The sequence below is a fragment of the Corvus hawaiiensis genome, chromosome 15 (genome assembly GCF_020740725.1).
Source record: "Corvus hawaiiensis isolate bCorHaw1 chromosome 15, bCorHaw1.pri.cur, whole genome shotgun sequence".
Classification (NCBI taxonomy): domain Eukaryota; kingdom Metazoa; phylum Chordata; class Aves; order Passeriformes; family Corvidae; genus Corvus; species Corvus hawaiiensis.
Window position 1 is genome coordinate 17,224,470 of NC_063227.1, and position 24,051 is coordinate 17,248,520.

General features: G+C 39.7%; 2 protein-coding genes across 2 annotated transcripts in view; one reads left to right on the forward strand and one right to left on the reverse strand.

The window, feature by feature from the left end:
- The window catches only part of INSYN2B (inhibitory synaptic factor family member 2B), a 31,844-nt gene extending 26,599 nt beyond the window's left edge, over positions 1-5,245 (reverse strand). The window contains exon 1 of the mRNA XM_048319745.1: positions 4,860-5,245. The gene's annotated coding sequence lies outside the window, so the exon portion shown is untranslated. The remainder of the gene's footprint in view (positions 1-4,859) is intronic.
- Positions 1-24,051, forward strand: part of DOCK2 (dedicator of cytokinesis 2) — a 157,431-nt gene that overhangs the window by 92,441 nt on the left and 40,939 nt on the right. Inside the window, exons 28-30 of the mRNA XM_048319744.1 lie at positions 6,157-6,255; positions 7,372-7,466; positions 20,599-20,677. Of these exons, the coding sequence (XP_048175701.1) occupies positions 6,157-6,255; positions 7,372-7,466; positions 20,599-20,677 (273 nt within the window). The remainder of the gene's footprint in view (positions 1-6,156; positions 6,256-7,371; positions 7,467-20,598; positions 20,678-24,051) is intronic.

Genomic DNA, 24,051 nt, shown 5'->3' on the forward strand with positions numbered 1-24,051 from the left:
GTTCTCTGCAGTCTCCTGTTGCAATCCTGGCTGGGTTGATTCCTGCTGTTAAGTATTGCACCTCTGGGCAGGGAACTCTTCCCCCAGCCCCTCTATCACTTTCTGCAAGTTCCCAAGTTGGTTTCCAGTCCTTTTAAATGAAGAGATTGGCCAATCTCTTGTTACAGTTAATAAACCATGGATGGTATTTTTAATCTTACTCTTTGCCTGTACTTTGTGTGTAGCCCCACTGTTTCTGTGGAATACTGATTGCACCACCTCTAACGTGGGAATGAGTGCACCAGGACCCTTGGCAGGACCAGACCTGCTCTGCCTGCTTGGCTGCCCATCTGGTTTAGTGGCATCAGGGCAGTGCAACAGCAGTTGGAATAAGAAATTAGGGAAATGAGCAGCCTGACAGCCTTGGGATACTGGGGGTTCTCAGTGGACATCTCATGTACCAGGGCAGGGAGTTCCTTCTGGCCTGCGGGACCAGGCTGGAAAGTAGCTGAAGTGATGATGGGAGGCAATCAGTGGCTTGCAGAGGAGGAGGGAAGAAGCTGCACAGATCCCTGAAGGCAAGGATGGAAGATTTCATCTGTTAGAGCAGAGCTGAGGTCGGAAGTGTGACAGCAGTGCTTAAGTGAGTAGGTGAAACAGATCATTGTGTTTTTTGATAAATGTGCCTTGAACAAGTTAGTTCTGTTTCCAAGCAATGATTTCTTGTTCCAAGTCACAGCACCAGTTCCAAGTCACATCCATATTCTGGATTGGAAGGGATTCACAGGGGTCATTGAGTTCAACTCTTTAGTGAATGGCCCATATAGGTATTAAACCCACAACCTGGGCACTATTAGCACCATGCTGTGACCAGCTGAGCTCATCTCACTTCCTCTGACCTCACTGATTAATGTTATCCATAATTTGTTTGCAAATATGCCTTGGAGATGAACACAAAGTTAGTATTACAGGAAAAGTAGTAAATTACACAACTGTGTTTGAACACAGACTTAAGCAGAAGTTAAATCTATTACAGTGGAGCATTCATATCAACCAGAGACAGTAGCAGAAATTCTGGAGTGGATTTATAGCACAAAACCAGCCAAAAAACAAAACCCAGCAGCAGCAAAAACATTGTAGAGAATGAAAAATCTTCTTTTTTGGAATATTGCTGGAAAATCAGTACAAAGTTAAAAATCCACCCCTCTAAAAAAAGGTAAATGGCAATGGACATATTCCATGAAAATCCAAGCTACTTTTATGTCCTACCATGAACCATTATTTTATTGCTTTTATCTATGTATGGAAAAGTCTTAAATGAAATAATACTGAAATTGTTTTGTTTGTCTAACTTGTAACATATCTTAAAATCTGCTGTTACTCTCCCATTGTGCTACAAAATTGTTCTGTATTATTCTACCTGGTAGTCTTCTGCTTTCACAGTTGTACATCCTTTTAGCTAAACTTTGTGAATGTAAGGAAAATGGTAGAACAAGCTAAAACAGCCCAGCATGTTTTCAGTCAGAAATCCAAGGCTGTCAGTGAGATGCGGAAGCAGGACCTGTTCAGTCAGCTATAAAACACAAGGAGACAGAACCAATGAACTATATGAATGTATAAATGGAAAATTAAAAACCCAAACCCACTAAGAGTAGATGAATGTTACTGTAAATGAATTATTAGTACAATGTGCTCATTGGCAAGCTCCACGTCTGTATGGATTGGGAGCTATTCCCCATTTCACATGTAATGAATACTCGAGGTTGTTGCATAGCAGCCTGTCCTAATGTTTATGTATTCGTGCCTTTCCAGCTAGAAACAGTACATTTTAGGACTGCACATGCATTGGCAGGGACATCTATTTCTGGAGAGAAACAGAACTACTGCATTAGCAATTCGCTTGAAATTCTGCTTATTTTTCCTTACAGACTGGTATTGTTTAGTATTTGCATAATATGATCAAGATGTTTGTTTCAACTTCTACATATGCCATAGTTCTCAAGGTTTAATGGGGTTTTCTGAGGAACTGTGGCTTCAAGCTACTGTGGTTCTTTGTTGCATCACTGAACACCTTCCATAGTTGTAATGGCGTTGCTCTTTAGCTCATGACACGGGACAGCTGTGATGACTCAATTGTTCTGAGAAGATGGTATTTTTGGAGACCTTCTCAATAAAAGGCCTGTGGTACAACATAAATATTGATGATGTTTAACACTTGATTAAAATAGTTGGTTCGTTTTTCTTTAATTACACTCAAGATGACATATTTATCACTTTTCCTCCAGAAAGATGTTTGTACTTATTTCTGAACAAAGAAAACCCCAACCAAAACAGAGAGAACTCTTTGGCCCGTAGAAATTCTTGGTCACACTCTTTATGTGTGTCATTTCTACAATTACTGTTTCTAACATGCAATGCATTTTGAAACTTCTGGCTTATCCGAAAAGGGAGTTCAGAATTAAATCTCATCTATGATTGCTGCAAATACCACAAAAATGTTGGATTGTTTGAATAAGTTTCTTTGCCCAGTACAGAAAGCATAAACCATCATCAGTGAGTGTGGGATCACAAGTTGTGAGGATGGTGCAGAGTCCCTTTACCTCACTCCACGTGTGAGCGTAAGCAAAATGAGCATGTCCATGTGGTTCTGTGTTTACAGTCAGGCTCTGTGTCGGTAAAGTGCTCTATTAATGAGGGCAAATGCTACTTAAGTGCCTACATTAAATAAATATCCTCCTGAGTCCTTCCAAAAGTACATCTGCATGGGGATTGCCTACCCTGCAGCCACTGAAACACTTCTACTAGATTAGGTCAGAATGTAGCTTCATTCCATGTTATTTCTCTTGTTTTTTCAGTGCATTTGCCTCATCCTTGTGCTGCTGCTCTATTTGAAGTTACTACGGCAACCTGTCACCATCTGCTATTATAAAGTGTGCTGGGGTTTAGTTGCTAGGTGTTGAAGTTTGTCATCTCACTCATATGATCCTGATGTTCCTCAGCTGTTTCTTTTCCATCCACAGCTAATCTGCACTTTCTCAGCAGTGCAAGAGATTCCACATCTTCCTGCCTGACCTTAGGAAGCCCTGTTTGTGTTACAGAATAAGTCTGCCATTCCTTTTGATGTGCTTTGTATATACTCAAGCAAAACAACATTTCTTTTACCTTACCCACTACTTTACAGTGTTTATACTAAAGCCAGCACTTTAGTTCATTTAAATATGGTATTAATTATGCGGGGGGTTAAGTGGACAGAGAATTTGAATATTTCCTCCATATTTTCTCCTCTGTTTTATTTTCATTTGACTGCCTATTTACTCGTGTTCCTGCTCCTGACAGCAGTACAGCATTCACAGTATCAATTTCCTAATTTCTTTACACATTTTTTTCAAGTCTTTCAGAAAACTGGATAATTAAAAAAACTGAGTTCAGTGCTGTATCTATTATGGGTTCTTTTACATTTATAAGGAAATTATTGTATTGAAGTTGGGAAATGTTTTATTAGATCTCTTCATAGTTGTGCAGAGCTGTTTCTGGGGTTCTTTCTGTTCATATTGTCTCAGCAGTCAAGTGTTTACTTTGATACATTTATTTTTTATACATTTGACCTAGTTCTAATCAATGTTTTCTGCTGAAATTCACAGGCTAAATCCGAACAAACCTAAGCACAGCTAAAATGACTCCCTAGGATTCTACCTGAACTTCACCTTGTCTGCCACAACCTCTTTTATACTATTCAATTCCTACGGACAGTGTTTGACAATGCAATAAGTTTTTTAATAGACTATTGTGTGATTCTGAATTTCTTCTGCCCATCCCATGAACACTCAGGCTGTGTCCCGGTGTAAGAGCTGGTTCTTGTGCAGAACTTGCTGTGTTCACAGGCAGTTCATGCTCTTTCACATTCCAGTAAGAGGCACTTAAACCCCAGAGGAGAATTTCAGTGGATACAGAGAGATCTTTGCAGGTTTGATCACAGCTCTGTAGAGCCCTGTGTTATCCCTAAGTTCTGCCAGTGAGAATGGCAGTGCTGGGGGTGCAGGGGCGCTTCAGAGATCCGAGGCTGCCTCTGAGAAGCGAATATTTATTGCTGCCATTTGGGGATTAGGAGGGAGGGGCAAGCTTTAAACCTATAAAGATGCTAGCATATGATTTCTGATAGTTGAGATTGCTGGCAAGAAAATGATTAAAGATCAAACAGTATTTGTATTTCCCTGCTTTACAGTTACATGGAAAGGATGGAGGAAGTTTTTGTAGCAAACCATCTTTACTGTCACCTATTTTATTATCATTCAGTCCAACTGATGTGAATTTGACAGGTTTGGTGCAAGGTCCTGGCCAGCAAGATATGATCTTTGCTTATGGCTCTTTTCAATGCATGTCATCTGTTAATTTTAAAATCACCATACACAGTCACTGAGGCATTTGTGCTGTACCATAATCACAGGCATAGCTAGACACATTTTTTGAAGTTGGTTTTAACAAAAGAAATAACCTTCTTAAAGTCTTTATGCCCTTAAGCATCATAATACATCTATTCAATGCTTGTGAAGAAATGCTGCTTATTTCAAGCAGTGATTATTTAACTTGAATCTAGAGAGGCATTTAGTGGTGAATGCTTAACTACTAAAAATACGAGCTGCTTTTTGTGTCAATTCTCTAACTTCTGTCAGTAATCTTTTTTCAAAATCAAAACACGAGAAGAAAACCCCCACACAATTTCAGCACTGAATCCTTTGCAATTCATTATTCCTTTCAGCGATGCATTTAACACCACAGCAAAGATTTGTCTGCTCCAGAACTGTAAAAGTGAAGTACTACTGCAGGAAACCCAGCATTTCTTTTAGAAGAGCATCAGTACCCGAGAACACACGATTTCTTACCTGAAAGCTTTTGCTTTACCTGCAGAAAATGAGTCTTCTTAGCCTTAAAAAGTAGGCAAGGCTCTCACTAGCACTAAGGTTACTCCGACAGAAGCTACGGTATGTCCTTCAGGTTGTAATTTCACTGTTTGTATGCAAGAAGTGCGCTGGGTCTGCTCACGTAGGAATAAATAAATAAAGCCCCGGCAGCGCGAAGCGAGCAGCGGCTCGTGGAGGGAAGAACAAGACCTCTAGTGGGCACAGGCAGCAGCCGAGACAGGCACGGCTCCCTCCGCTGGAATGGGGACAAAATGGTCGGGTGCGACAGAGCAGCCCAGCTGGGAAAGCTCGTGTGCCTCTGGCTCTGATTAGCAGCGGGACAAAGCGAGCCCGAGGGACACCGAGAGCCTGAGCAGCGCCGGGGCCGGTTCTGAGCCAGGACAGTGAAAAGATCCAAGGAAATCTAGAAAAGGATTTTGCACGCTCATCGATTTTGTTGTTAAAATAAAGCGAAGCGTTGGAAGCAGGCTCGATTTTAAAACGAGAATTAAAGCATCAGCACATGAAAAGGAATCAGTAAGTTGGGAGCTTTACAGTATTAAAGGAAAACTGCAAATCATTAAACTCACTATTAGTACTTGGGAAAGAAGCGTCTTTGTGACTTCCAGTAACTTAGAGTGAAAACTTAGAACTGGAAATCATGTCATATCTTTCAGCATTTAGACTTGAGAATTAAGAAAGACTAAATACTTCCTTTTGAGGAAGTTTGAAAGAAGTTTTGAGATATGAAGGTCATAAGGTTCTATAGAAGTTCAGGAGTCCTGTAATAGCTGGTTAAACACCTGCAGAATGTAAAAAATAGCATTTATTGCACTATTTCTTCCTGTGAATAATAGAATTATTAGAAATTAGAAAATTTTGATTCTATATTTTCTTTGATATTTGATTCTATATTTTCTTCCTATGAATTCCTAATGGAAGAATCATGGGGAACATCACATGCCTTTTAGGAGTCTTAAGGCGATATCCAGTTGTACTTTGTACAAGTTTTCTTGTCACAATGTGTTTTCCATGTGGTATCTCATTAATGATGCAGCTTTCTTACAAGAGCCTGTCCCTTGCCAAGGCAGCTTTGGAATAATCCTTTTGCAGTTCTTAGTTTGTTTCTTTCATCTGGGCTTGCAAAAGCTTGACTATTATTTATTTCTACATGCATAAAGGGATTTTTCCGACATTTGGCATACTTCAACTTTAGAAAGAGTACAATCCAATACCTTAAGTAATCCACAGGTGTTGATTCTGTCTGGTTTGCTTTCAGAGTCATTTTGTGGCGTGCATGACAGCGATCCTAAACCAGATGAACGACCAGCATTATTCAGTGTACATTGAAACTTTCCAGACAAGTTCAGAACTAGTGGTGAGTACTAAGTGATCATGGAATTGATAGTTTTAAGTATTTGATTTCCTGTGAAAAATCAGACAATTTTTGGGGTGTTTCTTGTCTGATTCTTCCTAGAATGAATTCTATTGCTGTACATTTTTTGTCTCTGTATTGTTGCACGGCCTCCCTCTTCTAGTTGTGCCGCTGGACAACACTGTAATCAGAAATTTGGAAAGGCACAAATGTCTCTGTTGATCCTGGCACTGAGGTGGTGATGTAACAATCCAGAATAAGTAATGGGATCTTTGTGCAGTACTCTATTGAGGATACAGAAAAGAAAAAGAATAAATCCACAACAAAACAACAGCAAAACTTATCCTCAACTAGTTGAAAATTCCCCCCCCCCTTCACACACAGTCATCCGTTTCCACTTTCGTTTTCACTATTGAGTCTACTCCTGGTGCTGGTAACATTGTAGGCTAAATGCAATAAATGCCCTATTCCTGTAGTGCATCCTTTTATTGCAGTTGTTTCTGCCATAATTTAATGGTAGTTCAGGTACACTGTAGCCAGAAGGTTTCCATAGTCCTATGTCTGTCCTTTTACACTCCTTGTGTAGCTCTCAGGTAAGTCAGGGCAGTGGCAAAGGTTTGGATTGCACCATCTGTAGTTAGTCCATGGAGGCAATATCTGCACTTGTCAAGAACTGATCCCTTTCCTTCCTTTCTTAAAGCCAGAGTGGTGCCATAAATAAAATTGTAAATGTGGAGTAAATGGACTAAAATAAAAATCCTGTATTTTTCAAATCTATTCATTCTTTATGCATAGTGAAACTGCTCTCCTAATTCACAAAAAACCCCCCAATTTTACTCCAAAGTACTACAACTTTTTCCTTCCATTCATTTATGCCTTATATTTTCCTGAGAGCCCTGCATAATGACTTCAGTGTAATGGCTTTTAGCTTCCATTTGGAATCTGAGACTGCTGTTCTACAGGACTTTGGCTCCAGTCTCAGGTTTACTGATAACACCAGGAATTCTTCTCTTGACTTCACTGAGCAAAGTGGAACTCCCCATCTTGGCTCATTAATCACACAGAAACTTCAAAGTGTGCATTACACAGCCCCAGCCTGACCACATTTTGTTGTTCCAGGACTTCTTGATGGAAACGTTCATAATGTTCAAAGATCTCATTGGGAAGAACGTTTACCCTTCGGACTGGATGGCCATGAGCATGGTGCAGAACAGGTAAAGAGGGGAGGAGGACCAGTGCTCCTGTTCTGTGTGCCTGTGGAGAGTGACTCATTTCGTATCTTACAAAACATTTTTCAGTGCAGTCTAGAATTACTTTATCATTCCAGTCTGGGGAATGCCAAGAAGGTCATCTGAAGCAATCCACTAAATAGCTTGTTGCCTGTGCTTTAAGTCCACTTTTTAAAATTTATTTGGGTATTACCTTTACAGCTGAACTTATTCTGGTTTCTTGTTTTCAAAGAAAAACTTCGAGTTTAGATGCTGGATTGTATTATGAAGTGAATACACTTTTTAAGCAAGACTTCTGTTGACAGTGACCTGTACTACCTTTATTTTAGTTTTGTAGAGATGGTGGTAACACTGAGTTTTCTAGAAGTTGCAGAGGGACTGGTCTAAGAGTTAAGTGTCAAAAGTGCATAGGTTTGAATGAACTTAGTCCATAGATGCTGTTTATTTGAAATGTCACAGTTATACAATTCTTCCACTTTTATAATATATAAAAAGAGAGGAAAGAGGACACTCAATAAACTTGATCATTTCCTCAGAGTGTTTGGTCTTGAGAAAAAGATATGCCAATAAAGTTTACAGTTTTGTGATATCAGATTTTGATATTGGATACATTTTAATCTAGGATTTGAATGGAATGATGTTAAATGAAAAGGTTGGTTGGGGCTTTTTTTGCATTCTGTGGTTGAAAAGTGAAGATTATGTTCTAGAGGGTAGTGATGGTTCTAGTCAGGTGTCCAAACCTCACTTTGTCACTCATGGATGTTAATGACCATGCAGAGGGATCCCTGACCCCTCTTCTGAGGTGGGCAGGTACAGATGTGCTGGTGGATGTGTAAATTCAGGGAATATTTTGTACTTTACAGTAGTTTCATCCCTCTTGTTTTTCTGTCTGAGCTAGTCTTTGGCCTATAAGGCAAAATCCAACTCCTTGCACATTCTTATGTGGCTGCTGCTGTGATTGCAGTTAGTTTTAATGTACCAAGGATTACTCTAAAAAATATCAATTTGGTACTAAACTACCTACAGTCATCTGGCACATGTCAGCACATCAAACCTTTCCTGTGTAAAGCTGTTTCTCTTATCTAGAAAATGCTGTTGACACCCACCCTATCCACAAGTATAGGATTATTTTATTCTGTATGTGTGGGAAGTGACTGTCCTTGGTCAAAGAATGTCTTTGGGGCTTGGGCTTCACCTGGTGGTGTCCGTATTGCCTCAGGTCCTGACAGTGAAAACTGCTTTGGGGGACTGTATGTGTGTACATCTGCCTCCTAATGACTCTGAGCTCTGTGGACAAGTTGTTCCAGGCAGGTTTTGTCACTCTAAGCTTTATCCTCTGTAAAGAAATAAGTTAGCATTAAAAAAAAATATTGTTTAGAAGCTATTTAACAGTCCTCCTGTAAACACATTGCTTACCTAAAATGACTTGGCACTGTTTATACTCCTTGATTATGCTGCTGTTCTCTGGAATGCATAAGGAAATGAGTTATTGATCTTACTTTATGTCTTAATTTTATGTTATATCAACAACTGGGAGTGAGGATTTTTTATCATTCTTTATAGAAATTTGGTTTTGTTTTTTCTTTTTTTGGATTTTGGGGGTTTTTTTGAGAGAATGGATGTTCCACAAGATAAATTGAAGACTAATTTAGTTTTGTAGATTTGTCTTGTTAACATTCTTTACCACAAACCAGAGAAGTAGCACAGAGAAGAAGTCACAGGGGATCAGGCTTAGGTCTCTTACAGTAACACCGAGAGAAGAAAAAGAAATTAAAACAAAACCCCAACAAACCAAACACAAAAAATATCAGCACAGTGCAGGTTTTGCATTCTTAACTCCCCTGTTGTGAACAGGAGGCTCCATGCAGGCTTTTTACTCCCTGAAGGAGCTGTTCTGCCTCGAGTCTCCCCTTTCTGCCTTTGCAAAGAGCTTGGTTAGGGCTGTTGGGCATATCTGTGGTGTGTGGTGTAACCTGGCCAGGGGCAGGGTGGAGCTGGTGGCACTTGTGCCCTCCAGGTGTGCAGCAAAGCCTGGCAGGCTCCCCTGCATGGTTGGGTGTGTTTTGTGGCTTGCAAGGAAAGTGGGAATTGGAGGAGTTTTGCTGTAGGAGGGACTGCAGCACAGAGAAGTGAAATTAGTACAGAGACAGAGGAGAGGGAAGAGCAGCACCAATACTGCAGGTCTGGTCTTGTTTGCTGAGCAGGGGCCCCAATTCCTGTCGTATGGAAGTAAAGACAGGCAGTGCCTGAATGATGCCAGGGATATTACAGCTAAAAGTTTGATGTCTGGCATAGATGGAGGCAAACAATGAGAGAATGGCTTTTTACAGGCTCCAAAGGAAGGGAGAATGGACACATTCCTGTCCAGGAGAAGCTCTGGTGTCTGGGTTGAATGAATTGGAGTAGAAGCTTAACTGACTAAACTTAGTTATCAAGCTTTGCCTGTATCAGGATGGAATTATTTAACTCAAGTTACTTTAACTCACTACTATAAACATCGTGCTCTTTGCTTCCCAAGCATGCTCAGGCTACCAAAGCACATTTGAAGGAGGCTGAATCTGTGTGTACTGGTCCCACTGGACAGGCAGTATTCAATGAGCAAAAGAGAATGAAAAGGGTGAATAATAATACATATATAATAATATAATAATAATAAATAATGAAATACCTTTTTTTTTTTCCTGTTCCCCCCCCCCCCTCCTTCCATTAACAGCAAGATAGAAAGAACACTTTTTTTACAGCATGCTAGGTGGTGCAGAACATTTTGGGAAACAGTAACATCATCGTTGAGGTCATGAGGATATAATATCTGAGTTATTTTTGTGATCCTCCATGGTGGATTTAATTAACTTTTATTCTAATTAAAGTTGCTTACTGCATTCTTCTTATTATTAGTTTCTACTCCTTATATGTGCACTTTATTCCACTCATGACACTTAGATATTGGCTATTAACTTATTAAAAGCAGTAATTCCTAAGTACATGGCATTTGTGGGGAAATGCTTAGCTGGTTTAGCTAATACCATATAGTCTGTCTATCTTTCAGCAGTTCATAATTTTAATTCAGAGGGATATAATTTCTCCCAGGAAATTAATGTACTTTATTGTCAACATGAAGTGCATGGGGAGTCAGATTTGCTGAAGAAGGAAGAGTTAGCAGGGTTAGCAACTACAGGGAAAACATTCACATCCCTTAGCTTGTCCCCTGGGCTTTGAAAGGGTAATTCCTCACAGGGAGTCTGAAAGTATTTGATCTTATCAAAATTAGTGCCTGGGATCACTTGGGTTGGTGTCCAGTCTGAAGTGGCCCAGTGAGCACTTTGTTTGCATGTCCATTTGGGTAGTGCTGTGAGCCTTTGGCTCACATTATATTAAGGTATTTTAAAATAAATGGAAACAGTGTTTCACCAGCACATTTCAAGGTCGGATCCTACTGGGTGGAAAAACTCCTGCAAGATAACACTGTAGGGTATTTTATAACACTGGTAGTTTGGCTTTTTCTAGAATATGTTTTCATTACCTGTGCATCTGAGTGTTTTCAGACATCTGTCAGAGTCAAGTCTTCCCCAGTGCTTTTTAAGTCTAACTTGAAAGGTTTAGTGCTGCAGGTATTTGGCAAAAGAACTGGAATTGTTGTCAATTTTCTTTCATTATACGTACCAAAAATAGCTGCTTACTTGCTGATGAGATGCTTTGTAACACCCTCCAGACGTGGTTCTCATGGAGCTCACACCTGGAGCACTGTTATTAACTCAGCCAAAGCTCACTGTGGCTTCAAATCAGCGTCACCTGCAGCCCCAGGCACCTCAGCAGTTCTCAGCCTGCCAGGGCTGTGGGCTCTCTCGTTGTCCTGGTCCTGGCCAGGCAGCAAAGAGAGGCAGAATAAATTCCTCTTTGATGCCCAGCAAGGGATTGCTGGGACTTCTGTTCAAGAGAAGGACAGTAGGGATTCCAGGCCTGGGTTTTGTTGGGGTTTTTTTTGTGTTTTTCTTTTCATAGATCATCAGAGAATGGCTCTGTGACTTCTGAAAAATTTGTTTTCCACATATGTATGCATGTTGCTGAACACAGCCTTGCAATAAGTGTCCAAGGCCAGGTTGGACGGGGCTTGGAGCAACCTGCCCCAGTGGAAGGTGTCCCTGTCCATGGCAGGGGGTGGAATGAGATGAGCTTTAAGGTCCCCTCCAACCCAAACCATTCTGTGATTCAATGAGCTCAAGTTGAAAGGGAGAAAATCCCCAAATTAATTAAAATATTTGAGCTGCTTCTCAGTCTTCTATTTATCTGTTGGTGGAAATAAAAGTTTGTCATATTTAAAAACAAACAAACAAACAAAAACCCCAAACCAACCCCCAGGTGAATAGTTTAGGTTACTTTTACCCTGAAAGCTGATTCATTTATGTAACTAAGGTTGGATGACAGTGTTATGGTTTATTTTGTGCAAATAAGGCAGAATTTAGAAGGCTCATCTGCTGCATACAAGTAACTCTTTTCTTTGATCTTGTTTTCCTCTGCAACTTTTGACTGATTTAAACATCTTCTTATAGAAGTGCAGTTGTTTTTATAAGGGCTTGAATTTTCAGGGGAGCAGAATACATTTATACACAGGCTTATGGCATATTGCAGGACTTTATAATTTTAATGTATGAAAAGATATTTTAAGCAACAAGTATAAATGTCTAATGCAAATATTCTTTTATGCACAGTTGCAGAAAAGGGTAAATAAGGTATTATAACAAGTGCAAACAAACGTTACTGTTTAGTCATAGATTTAATTGTGTACAGTGATAGGATGTGTCCTTGGACAGCTTGGTTTTGCTGTGAGACTACAAATGTCCTTGCTGAAATGCAGTTTCCCTGTTAATATGAAGTCCCTTTCAGAGGGAAATTTATTTCTTTATTGTTTTCCATGCTGGAGTATTTGGTACACAGTGCCTCAGTGTTCTCAAATTTGTATTCCTGCCCATTAAATCCAGGCTCCTCTGTTTCCTCATTGTCTTTCTCAGTCTCTACAAAAGTCAGCATTTGTAATCAGGCAAATGGCATTAAGTTAGTCCTGGGGCAATGGGGCAAGGCAGGTGAGAGCAGAGGGAGTTGTTTCCCTGGGGACTGTACTTCCCTCCCAGGGAGAGTTCCAGCTGTGGCTGCTCCGTTCACGCTCTTCTGGCAGCTCCAAGCCTGGCACAAAGAGTCCCTTCCATCTGCAGGTGCCTGTGCCAATGTCACCCTGCCTTTCCATCCTTGCATCTTTCTAGCTAAATTCTGCTAATTCTGCTCTAGCTCTGCATGCTTCTGGTGGTTCTCCATGGTGTGGAATTATCTGCTTACCAAGAATCTGAACACGTAATTATGTAGTGGTTGCAGCAGATAATCCGCTCAGCAACAGAGGCAGTTGCCCATCGTGGTCATGGTACAGAGTGGATGCCTGGTAGGTTTTAACTGCAGTCATTTATTTAGTCTTTTATCTAAAAATGCAGAGAGAAAATATGCAGGGAGATACCCCATTCCCACTCCCACTGCAGTGTCTCACCTTTCCTGATAGCAGCTGCTGGGATGCTCACACTCCTAGACTAAGAGCTCTCAGAACTAAAAGTAAAGCCCTCAGTGGAGAGAACAACTCAACACAAAAAAAAATCTTGGTAATTTGATGTTCTCAGAAAGTCAGTGGGATAAACTGTTACTCTCCTAAATACAACTTCGACTTGCAGATAGAAACCCCTAAGGTTCGTTGCTATGTGGCCTGTTATAAAATGCTTTCTTATGTTTTCATGTATTTTAATTTTAATAAAACATCTGGGGATTAAGACAACGAGGAGTACTTTCCCCTCTATTGAATATATGTGCAAATGAGTAAAAAACATTGAAGAGATCACCCACACAAACTGTTCTGTGTCACTACAGAAAAGACTGAAATTTCAATATTCATAATTTTCATCAGTTGTAAGTGCAGTTGAGCAATCTTTCTGTCTTCCTCTTTCTGAGTAGCTTTGACCAGAACTTCTTATAATTAGAGTTTTTCAGGAAAAGTTATTTAACATTATTTTGAACAGTTAATTTTCATATTTTTTACCAGAAGCATCACAAAATAGCCCTGCTGGTGTATTATGTATTTGCTGCATAATCATCTCTTTTAAAATTCATAGTCTGCTGGTTCAATGCAACAAAAATCAGTGGAAGAATGGAGAAGTAATTTTGCAATCATCAGTTCAAACTTTCTTCAAAAGTGAAGGCTGTGGAGTTTATTAGTGTGTGGCATCCTGACACAACCATGTTAAGACCTTACATTCATCTTTAAGAACCAGGTTTCAGCTTTGTGTCTGATTCCCATTCTTGATCTAGCACTAACGACAGCATGTGATTGTTAATTTTTTCATTAATTCAGAATGCTTCTACTATGCAAAAAATTTTCTGGAATGAGCAAAAAAGCAAAGGAGACTGAAGTGAGAAGAAACAATATAAGCAAAATTACTGAAAGTAATGAGGTACTGAAACCTCTCTGAAATTTTCTTAGAGCCCATTCTGACAGCTCTTCATACGCTTCATTTTCAAACTATGAAGTTTCTTAGAGTTCAAAACATCCCATTTCCAGGAGTTTGGCATAAAATGTGTACTTAATATGCAGACTTGAAAATGTATTTTGGTTCCTAAATGAGAGCTACAAAGCAGGTTTTGGGTAGATGCTGAAGGAAAAGCTGCACACAAAGAGCCTGTTGGCCAAGTGAAGGGTCTCACATGGAAACTTGGCTTGTCTGGCACAAAGCCACTGCACATTCCTGTCTTCCTCTGGGAGTTCATTGTGCTGCTGTCAAAGTAACTCTGACACAGTGCAGCCTGCAGTGTTCTGGATGCTTGGCATAGCTGTTTAATGTAAATTTTCAAATCATGCTAGTAAGGAAAAAACCCAATGTATAATTGAGACAAACCCCAATGTTATAATTGAGACAAGAGCAGGCAGAGCACAGCCATTTTGAAGCAGTTGCTTTCTGACTGTGTTATTTAGTTACACTCTGGGCGTACATTGGAAAAGAATTTAGGAACATGGCAGTGGCTTTATCATTAGAATTCAATATGAATAGTTCAAGAAATTATTCTTCAGTCTGTAGTGAAGCTGAGTTGACACAAGGGAGAAATATGATGAAATTATACTCCTTTCTTTGCGCCACTGGCCATATTTTTCCAGTTACCATGGAAGTGGATTTCTTCCCAAGTGTTGCCATTATTGTGCTCTTCATAACTAGGTTTCATGTAGCCACAAGGTTTTTAAATATTGCTTCCATCTTGCATTACCCTTCATTTCTAGATCAATGATTGCCATATTATTAGGAGATAATTTCTGCTCTTGCTTTGTCTTCACAAAGCAATTTTTGTTATTACCTGTTCACCTGTAGTACACGTGTGCTTTAGTGTCTCCTGTCACACTGATTGCTCGTTCTGTGTATTTTGTACCATCCAGCATTAGTTCCTAGTTGCCATTCACTGCTTCAGTCCTTGACAAGGATCAGCACTGGGGTTTGGCTCTGACCCACTCTTTGAATCTTCTGATTCTGTCATGTGCCTTCTTCTGCTTGTTCTGCACACAACAAGCAAGAAAAAAGGTGACAGAAGCCTACAGGAGAAGGGAATCATTTGACTCCAGCTGCTTTTCCCTTGTGTTTGCTTCATGTTACAATACCTATCAGGTGTCTTCTGCACAGCATTTTATGAGGATGATGCTAGGAAGTCAAGATAAGTTATGTACGAGTATTATTTTGGCTTTGCTATTCCCTGCTCCAGATTTCACAGAATTGGCATAATGGCCAAACTATGTCTATCAGAACTCAGAAAAGATCTTTAAAAATATAGTCAGTACATCCTCCAGGGTTTGCAAGAACTTCCCTCGTATTCCTTGTCTGTTCAGGTAGAGGATTCACTGATTAAAGCGCTGACTAATCAGTTTTGGGGACTACAAAAACCACTGAAGTTAGTGGAACTCCTTCTGGCTTGAATTTTGGACCAAACTCTCTGAAGGAAAAGCACTTAGGGTTTGTGAGAAGAAGTTCTGAATTGTAAAAACTGTCCATGCCTTCACTGGCTTTTAGATGTGACTTTAAAAACCCATATATGCCATCATTTTAATGGTTTCTTTCAATAAGTTTGCATAACACAGGAAATACGGTCTTTTAAACTTTCTTTTTCTGGGTCTGATTATCCAGTAGAAGTTTGTACTTGATTCATTTTTTCCACCTGTCATTACATCAGTGCAGTCACGGCTTGAGGAGACATAGCAAGCATGAGTTTGAGTTGATGCTCATAAATACCTAAGTGAATTCATTCAGCCTTCACCTCAGTATACGGGTTACTCATCTCAGAGCTGAAGCAGTGAAATCCCAAATTTTCGAGTCATGTGAACCTGAAAAGACATTGAAGAGCATCTCACTGCAGTTGGGCACTGCTTTAAAAGAATTCACATGTAGGAGTCTGAGACGAGGTTCTAGTCGTTATTTTGGAAATGTTTCTAATGCTGTATCTGAGTCATGCACCTTTCCCAAAATAATGTTGTGGACCCAGAAGCGTTTCTTGTTTGGAACAAGGTGCAGAAAAAGGCCAGCTTTTACAAAGCCACTAAGAACAGTCAATGTGAATGTAAGGGTTTGTTTGTTTGGGGTTTTTTCAGGGGGGTGTTGTTTGTTTGTTTGTTTTATTAAGTCCTCTCTTTGAATTACATTGCAAGAAGCTGACACAACAATTCCAACTAGCTTGCTAAAAATAGCTTGGAGTTGCAGATCTGAATTTTAGATTTATTACCTATTTACACTTCAAAAACAAGGACAACATGCAGACCTATTTCACTGTTAGACAAAATCATCATCTTCTGAGAAATAGCCTTGAAATCCTATTTTTATTAATATGTTGTTTATGAATACAGAATTCTTTCCTTGTTCCATCTCAATCCCTCTGTTTTATTTTGAGGGAGAATCAGCTTGAAATCAAATCTTTATCTTAGGGTGACATGAATTTCCAATTTTTTCTGTCTTAAATTATTTGTCTACGTTACTTAAGGTACTGTTCTCCCCTGTTAAGAACAGACATCTAAGTGTGTGAAACTGAGTACAGTTGCACAGGATTCTATTCTTTGGGCTCATTTTCCAGCCAAAGTTTTGGACAAATGTCTCTGACAATACAATAAAGTAAAGCAGAAGCAGCAGGAAATTCAGAGAGAGAGAGGAAACAGGAGCAGTTGAACCATGGCAATGTTGTTGCTGTCCTGAGCCGAAACCCTGCCTTTTAATACCCAGATTTAGCCCAGAGACTTTGGACTTCGAACATCTTCCCTAAATCTTCAGGCCCAAGTGTTTTATATGAGCTGTACATTAGAAGCATCAATCCTCATAAACTCAGGAAATATCATGGAAGTTATTGTGGGTAAAGGAATTTCAGCAATTTTAAATCACAATTATTTAAATTGATGAGAAATTAAATCTGTAGTAAGTGTAGAAAAGTTATTGGTTAATTAAAATTAATGGAAAATGTGACAATTTAATTTACGTCTTTAAAGATTCATGTTTAAAATTATATTTTCTCTGTTTTTTTCATCAAAATCTCTAACTGTTTTAGAAGTACCTGTTTAGTTTCGTACTTGTGGCTACTTAATTAATGCCCCTTTTTGGTGAAAGGGGAGACTGAGGCAGGACAGTGAAATCATTGAGGCATTGGAAGGAGCCAGGAATAGCATTCAAACCTACTGCCTAAGTGACTCCCAGTGACAGGAATAGATACACCCTTTAGGCAAAATACAAATATTGAGAACTTGACAGCCTGGAAATATTGCATGCTCCCTGAAAATGTGTCATTCCAGTCTGTCAGATAAAAATATTTGTGAGAGCAAAAGGGATATTTACAGAAGACAGCTTACATATAATTATATTGTATAGAATCCTGTAAATATTTTTAATGTTTTCTGTGATTTCTACAGGGCATTAAATACCTCAGTATTTCTCAGGTGTCCTTGAGTTTTTTTCTGTACGGCTAAAAGCAAACCACAAGCTTGTCACAAAACTTTTTATTATTACACACAGTAATATGTCAATATTATGAAATAGATTTCCACTAATATATTTCATGTGTGTTTCAGTTATGGTTATTTCTACTCTATCTTGCATGATATTTCTGTTTAAAGAGTAAAGTACTGAAAAGTGTGGGAGTTTTTTATTGCAAGAAAAATTATTAGCACCGTACCAGAGTCTGCCTAAACTGGATATTTAGGTGATGTGTTTCACCATGGTGTTGGAGTAGTGTGGAAATCCACAGAATTTGGGAACTAAAAAAGTCTCAGAAATGGAAGACACCTCCTCCTACTCCAGCCAAAAAACTCTGAGTGAAGGGAAATGCTCCTCCCTGAGCAGCTGAAGCTCAAGAAGTGCTTATGTGACTTGGCAAGAAATAAACTTTGTAAATCAAAGGGTCTAGAGCAATACAGAGATACAGAAAAGACACAACACTGAAAAGGCCTTGACCTAAAACTCCTGTTCTGAAGAATAATGATGATGATGACACAGAACAACGTGTCTGTGATTCTGCCAAGCTGTGTGGGGTTTTGTGCTGCCTAAAATAGATCACTCTTTCAGAATTCCCTTTTTTTGCAACATCTTAAACCATTTGTGTCAAGTATCAGGCAGCTTTGAGGAGATAAATGTCCCTGTGTGAGTGGAGCATCAGGGAAGAATGTGTTTATTTCCTTGTGGGCAGTGTGGGACAGCTTTCAGTGGGAATCACATTTAGGAGTTGATTACATAAAGGTGGCAAAGCAAGTTCGATAGGCTGGGAAATGGCAGTGGGGGCACAGGGCAGCCCTGTGAGTATGCACACAGAGAATGAGAACTCTCTGTTCAGCAGAGCAGTGATAGCCTGCAAGGGCAGCACTGAGCAAAATTAGATTTCTTGAACTGGAGGAGATTTGATGACACTTGGCTTTTCACAAATCAGCCCCTCAATTCAGCTGGCAAGATTAGCTCAGCCAGAGCTAGAAGATGAGATCAGAGGATGCCCTGGACCACAGGGAGGAAGCTCAGCTGAGTGTGTGGGATGATGCTGTGGAGTGACACAGCACCATCAGAAATCTGTAACCTCCCCCTGCCACAGCTCCTGCAGCATCCCTCTGGTCACCTTCACAAAAAGAACTTGGCAAGATGTGACAACATGCGTAGTTACTGAATTTCCTTGATCACATCAGCAGTTCAGGGGAATGTTACACAGATGGAAAGAAATTCTTCTTTAGGTTTTCACAAAGAATATTTACCTCCTGGAGAACTTCACCCACAACAAGGGATTTCACTCCAGCCAGTCACTGCTCTAATGAAACAGGGAGCTCCTTTGGGTGATTGCTCAGTGGTTAAGTGGGATTCCCTGTAGTAAGCTTGCCAAAAGCTGAACTTTCGCTTTACCTCCCTCATTAAGAAACTGAACTTAGGCCTTCTGATTTCTTTTTTTGTGATGAGACTAAAACTCCTTTCCCTGACTGTTCTGTTTCTCCAGTGGCTCACAGACAGCTGCCAGGGGACCAGTGTAACAACACAGCTTGTTTGCTGGGTTCTACCAGCCTCCAGTGACCAGTGGCATTTAATTGTCCTCCCTTCAGTTTAGTCTTTGATGTGTCTAATCACTTCTGAGCCAGTATAAAATTCAGGCATTTGCAGCATCCTGTAGCAATGAGCTGCAGAGTTGAACAAGATTAACACAGAACCTGGGTTTGCTTCTTTTGGATGGACATTCTGGTTGTGTTCAGTGCTCTCTGATGCTTCTCAGAGAAGCTGTGAGCACTCAGTCTCTCATCTCCTTGGTACTTTCGATTTTATAGCTCCTGTCACCTCCCTCCTCAGTCACACCATGTCCCCTGACTGAGGATCATTTCTGTGTCACATTTATTTGCTTGTTTTCTTCTCTCTTGTTTCTTTTTCTATTTGTTTATCCTTTTGAGATGCGACACCAAAAACACCAGAGTGATTCCAGCACAAGGACACAACATTCCTTTGACAGTCACATATGGATATCCTGTGGTTTCTTAATCTTTTGCTGATAATCCTAATTATTGAATTATTGCTTTCTCTCATGCTGCTAATCACTGAGATGGTGGGGATTTCTGGACCTGGCTGTTACAACTATTAGATCTCTTTCCTGACTGGGAATATCTAGTTGACAGCCAATCATTGTATTTGAACAAATAGGATTGGTTTTCCCTTGTGTTCAGCTTTCTCTTTGTCCCTACAGTGCTTTCCATAGAAATATTTCCATTTAATAGCTTTGAAAAATCTACCTATGAAGTGGAGTCTAATGATCACTTTCAGTCAGTTTACAATTTTGAAAACAACTAAATTATTTAAATAAACTTTATAAATATTTAAAGATACTATTGATTTTTCTTTTACAAATGTCCCATGCTGGGAAGTCAGACAAGGAAATTAGCTTTAGAAACATGACTTAATCACGTTGCATTAATCAGGAGCTTAAACAGGTGCTGCTTTTCAGAATAGAAGGGTAATGTTCATGCTCTTACTCTTGGAAGAAGTAACTGTATAGGATTTTGAATCTGTATTTTCACTGTTTTGAATGTTTTTATAATCTACCCGGGGAGGAAGCTGGACAGAGGTGTCGTCCTGCCCTCCCCACCCATAAGAGAGCTGAAAAACTGCACTCAGTATCTTTGAAGTGGCAAAAGTGCAGTTGCAGCTCCTAACTAATGATGTGAGCACAGGAGCTGTTTCAGCTGTCAAACCCCCAAGAGGAGGTGATGCCACCCTTGTGAATGATCTGGGTTTGGCAGAAGGTAACATTGGGCTTGAAAGAATTGCTCTCTTTTCTCAGGAATGCAGTGTAGTGTGCAGCAGAGGAAGCAAAACTCTGTCGTCTGACTTTTCCAGTAGAAGTTGAGAAACTTTTTGATAATTGTGTAATTTTTTTTATGGGTAACACTATAAATCCTGTGCCACTGGACAGATTGTCACCTGCTGTGCTCAGGTGTGTGAGAACTCTGACGCTCCCAGTGTGTTCAGTGCCAAATGTGCTTCCACCAACATCATACATGGTGGGTATTGATTGCCAGATGTTACATTCATTTATCTATATCACTGTTTTTCCTTTTTAGGGTGTTCTTGAGAGCCATCAACAAATTTGCAGAGACAATGAACCAGAAATTTTTGGAGAACATGAATTTTGAAGTCCAAGTAAGTATTTAGGGTTTTTAGCTGAGCCAAGGCAGTACATGCAGGTCAGCCCAAGCCCCTCCTGGTGCTGTGCCCCAGTATCAGACAGGTTGTGGATCTGAGTGGGGCAGGACTGGACTGTCTTCCATGTGACATCAGAACTGGGCACTTATTATTTATAATAAGGCACCCAACCAGCATATTTTCCTCTGTGACTCTGTTCAGGACTGGGAAGCCACAAACTTGTTTTTCTTAGCCAGCCAAGTGCACTCAGAAAGTCAATCTCAGACATAACACACGGAGCCTCTACAATGTCAGTGCTGTGGATGTAGGACAGAAGGAGCTTAACTTTGCTGATTCCTAGAGTATTTAGCACTTAGAATTTATTTTTGACTTGTAGTCTTCCTGACAAGTCTATCTCTATTTATGCAATTTCATTAGTTCTTTCTGTAACAATTTTTAATTAGGGTTGGTTGGGGTTTTTTGTTTGTTAGGTATCATTCTGTGTAACTGAACTATTTGGTTATGCATTTTACCACCTTTGGCTTCCTTTAGATAAGAATGAAAATGCCTGTAGTTTTCACGTTCATCAAATTGGTGTTAAAATGTAAGTACACTTTTAGATTCAGGATTTGTCCCTAAGTGCTGCCTGATCATGGTGTGTAAAATTATTCTGTTCCATTCTTACATAAAGTTCAGGGCTTTATATTTTGCAGTTCATCTCACAACTTTCAATCTGTTTTAAATGATTCCACTTGTCTAAAAACAGTTTGGGAATTGGTCTCTTGGTCCTCAACACAAAACACCTTGGTCCCAAATAGCTGCAGAGCTATGCCCATGTAGGGGTTACACAGGAAGAGTTTGAAAGACAGTAGTGAAAAGAAAGGTAAAAGATTCAGTTCACACTCAGTTACAGTGGCCCCAAGTAGGAAATGTAGAGCTTTTTCCTGCTTTATTTCATTAAAAATGTTTTACCTTCAAAAGATGTGCTTATACAAATGTGCATGTGTATAATATTAAGATTTTTAAAGATGTTTCTTCCAACAAACTTAAAACTTATTTTTTAGTAAATATTGGAAATATTGGAAAAGTAAATATTGGAAATACTGTTGGAAACTCTCAGACCCTTGACATATTTATGATACAATCTGTCTAAGGCTCTATCAGTTTATTAATCAGAAATTTGTAACTTATAATTTCTATGGCATTTGATCACTTATTACTGCACAATGTGTCAGTAATTTTTAAAAGCAGATAACAAAGGTCTGAAAGACATCATGTGCAGGATACCAAAACCACACAGACTATAAAGACTGTATCTGTCAAAGTTTTATTAAGGTGTACACTGCCTTTTTCAAACATGAAAGCAGCAGTTTGATCTGGAGCTTTTATTTCAGCTCTTTCCTGTGGCAATTCTGTGCCTTCCAAAGTGTTATCAAACAACCATTGGAACGTTGTAGTTCCACAGTGCACCTTGCAGTTCAAGGGAATACATTAATGCTCTTTTATTCATGACTTGTCAAATATCTGGAGGCTCTGAGTAAGCTAAACAATGTTATAGTAAATAAGTGGAGCCCTGTAAAGAATTGTAATACCCTTAGAGTCTTCATAAGAGGCTTTAAAGTACAAATCAAGGTGTTACCTTACTTTTCTTTCATGGATAAAAGCTCTGCAAACCTTCTAAGAGTTCCCTAAGTATACCTATTTAAAAAGCTGCTACTGGACTAAAAAAGGTCTGAATAGTGCAAAGCACATTGTCTAGTATTCTTAATTGTAACTTTAATTTGATTTCCCACCGTATTTTTTTTATATTTATACACCTTGGCTGTAAGCAAACCTGAGCAGTGGTTAACTCAAAGTAAATGAGAAACTCCTGTGCTTCATAAAACAGTTCACCTTGTTACTGTGTAGCTGTATTTCTATTTTTATTTGCATTTGTATAGAAAAACTGTGAATTGGGACAAAGAAACTTGTTTTTTCTATTTTGATTTGAGAAAAAATTTGGAAGTAGCATAACTATAAGGTTTATTAAGAGCTGCAGCCTGATGATCACACAGCCTGTTCATTCCCACTGCCAGCCCCAGGAGCAAAGGCAGCCCCACACATCCCAACCCCCAGGTGTGTTTGGGGCAGGTCCCTGAGCCTGCTGCAGGAGGAGCTGAAGGGGAAAATAGAGATGCACATCAGTCAAAGTGTTATTTAAAATAAAAAGGTGTCGCACATTTAAGTTCTGTGTAAACAAGTGCATGATTTATACTGCTTGCAGGACAGTGTTTTCAGATCAGATTATTAATAGCTGAGGCAAAGTCTTAATTAAAAGAAAAATTTGAAAACTATTGAAAGCCCAGGGAAATAGATCTGAGGATTTTCACTTGGCTGAGTGGTTGCATGGCAATAAATAGGAGACAACGAAAGCAAACAAAGCAAGTCAACTGTAAAGCAATTGAGCATCTAAAAAAGTGTGGTTTAAATCTACAGAAATGCAATGAAGAAATTTTTTGCTACTCTGGTGGGGCTTGTTAAATGGAGAAAATAAAAAGGGTTCCTGGCCTCCTTATTTGCAAAGCAAATTGCTTTTTTCATGTATTATGTGATTCAGGTAGAAGGGAAAGAGGTGTTACCATTTAGGGCCTTGGTAAGGATGTGCTGTACCTGATCAGGAGTGGGTCCAGTCCTTAAGTTTAGAACTCAGCATTGCCTTAAAGCCATAGGTTCAATGCTGAAGCTATTGCATACAGAGAAAAATACCAACCCCCTGCCCAGCACAGCAGTGAAGGCTGTTACATTTCCTGCCTTAGCACTGTCATCACTTGGGTTCACCAGGCCCATTTTGGTAGGGAGTCCTTCCCTAATCCCAGAGTTTTGACACCAAAGTTGTCATTGCACTGGGCAGGCTGCAAGGGCCACAATGGGCCTTTGGGTTGGGAGTCTTTGGTCTTGGAGGTAAAAAAATAGTCTGCTGTGTGAGGTTTTGTCCCTGCTGGGTGGGGGTGGTTTTCCTTGGTTTGGGTTTTTTTCTGGGTTTGCACACAGCGTGCACGAGGGGTGGATTCAGTACATCAGTGGCACTCAGAGGTTGTGTCCTGCAGAGATTCTCCAGTGTCAGCACGCAGCAAAACTCAGCACAATAAAACCAGGTCTGCCTGGAACGCTTCTATTATAGAATATTTACTGTTGTGCTGATAAAACAAAGCTGTTAGCTCCAGAGGAAACAATTTTACAGGAAAGAAAGGAGTGAAATTTCATTAAGCAATTGCCCAAAAATAAACCATGAAGTAGGAGTGAAGGAGGGCTCCCAATATCCACAGTGCCTTCAGCTGGGGCGTGCCTACAGTACAAACAGGGACAGAATCTTGAATAATGCATGACTCTGCATTCTTCAGTACTGAACATAA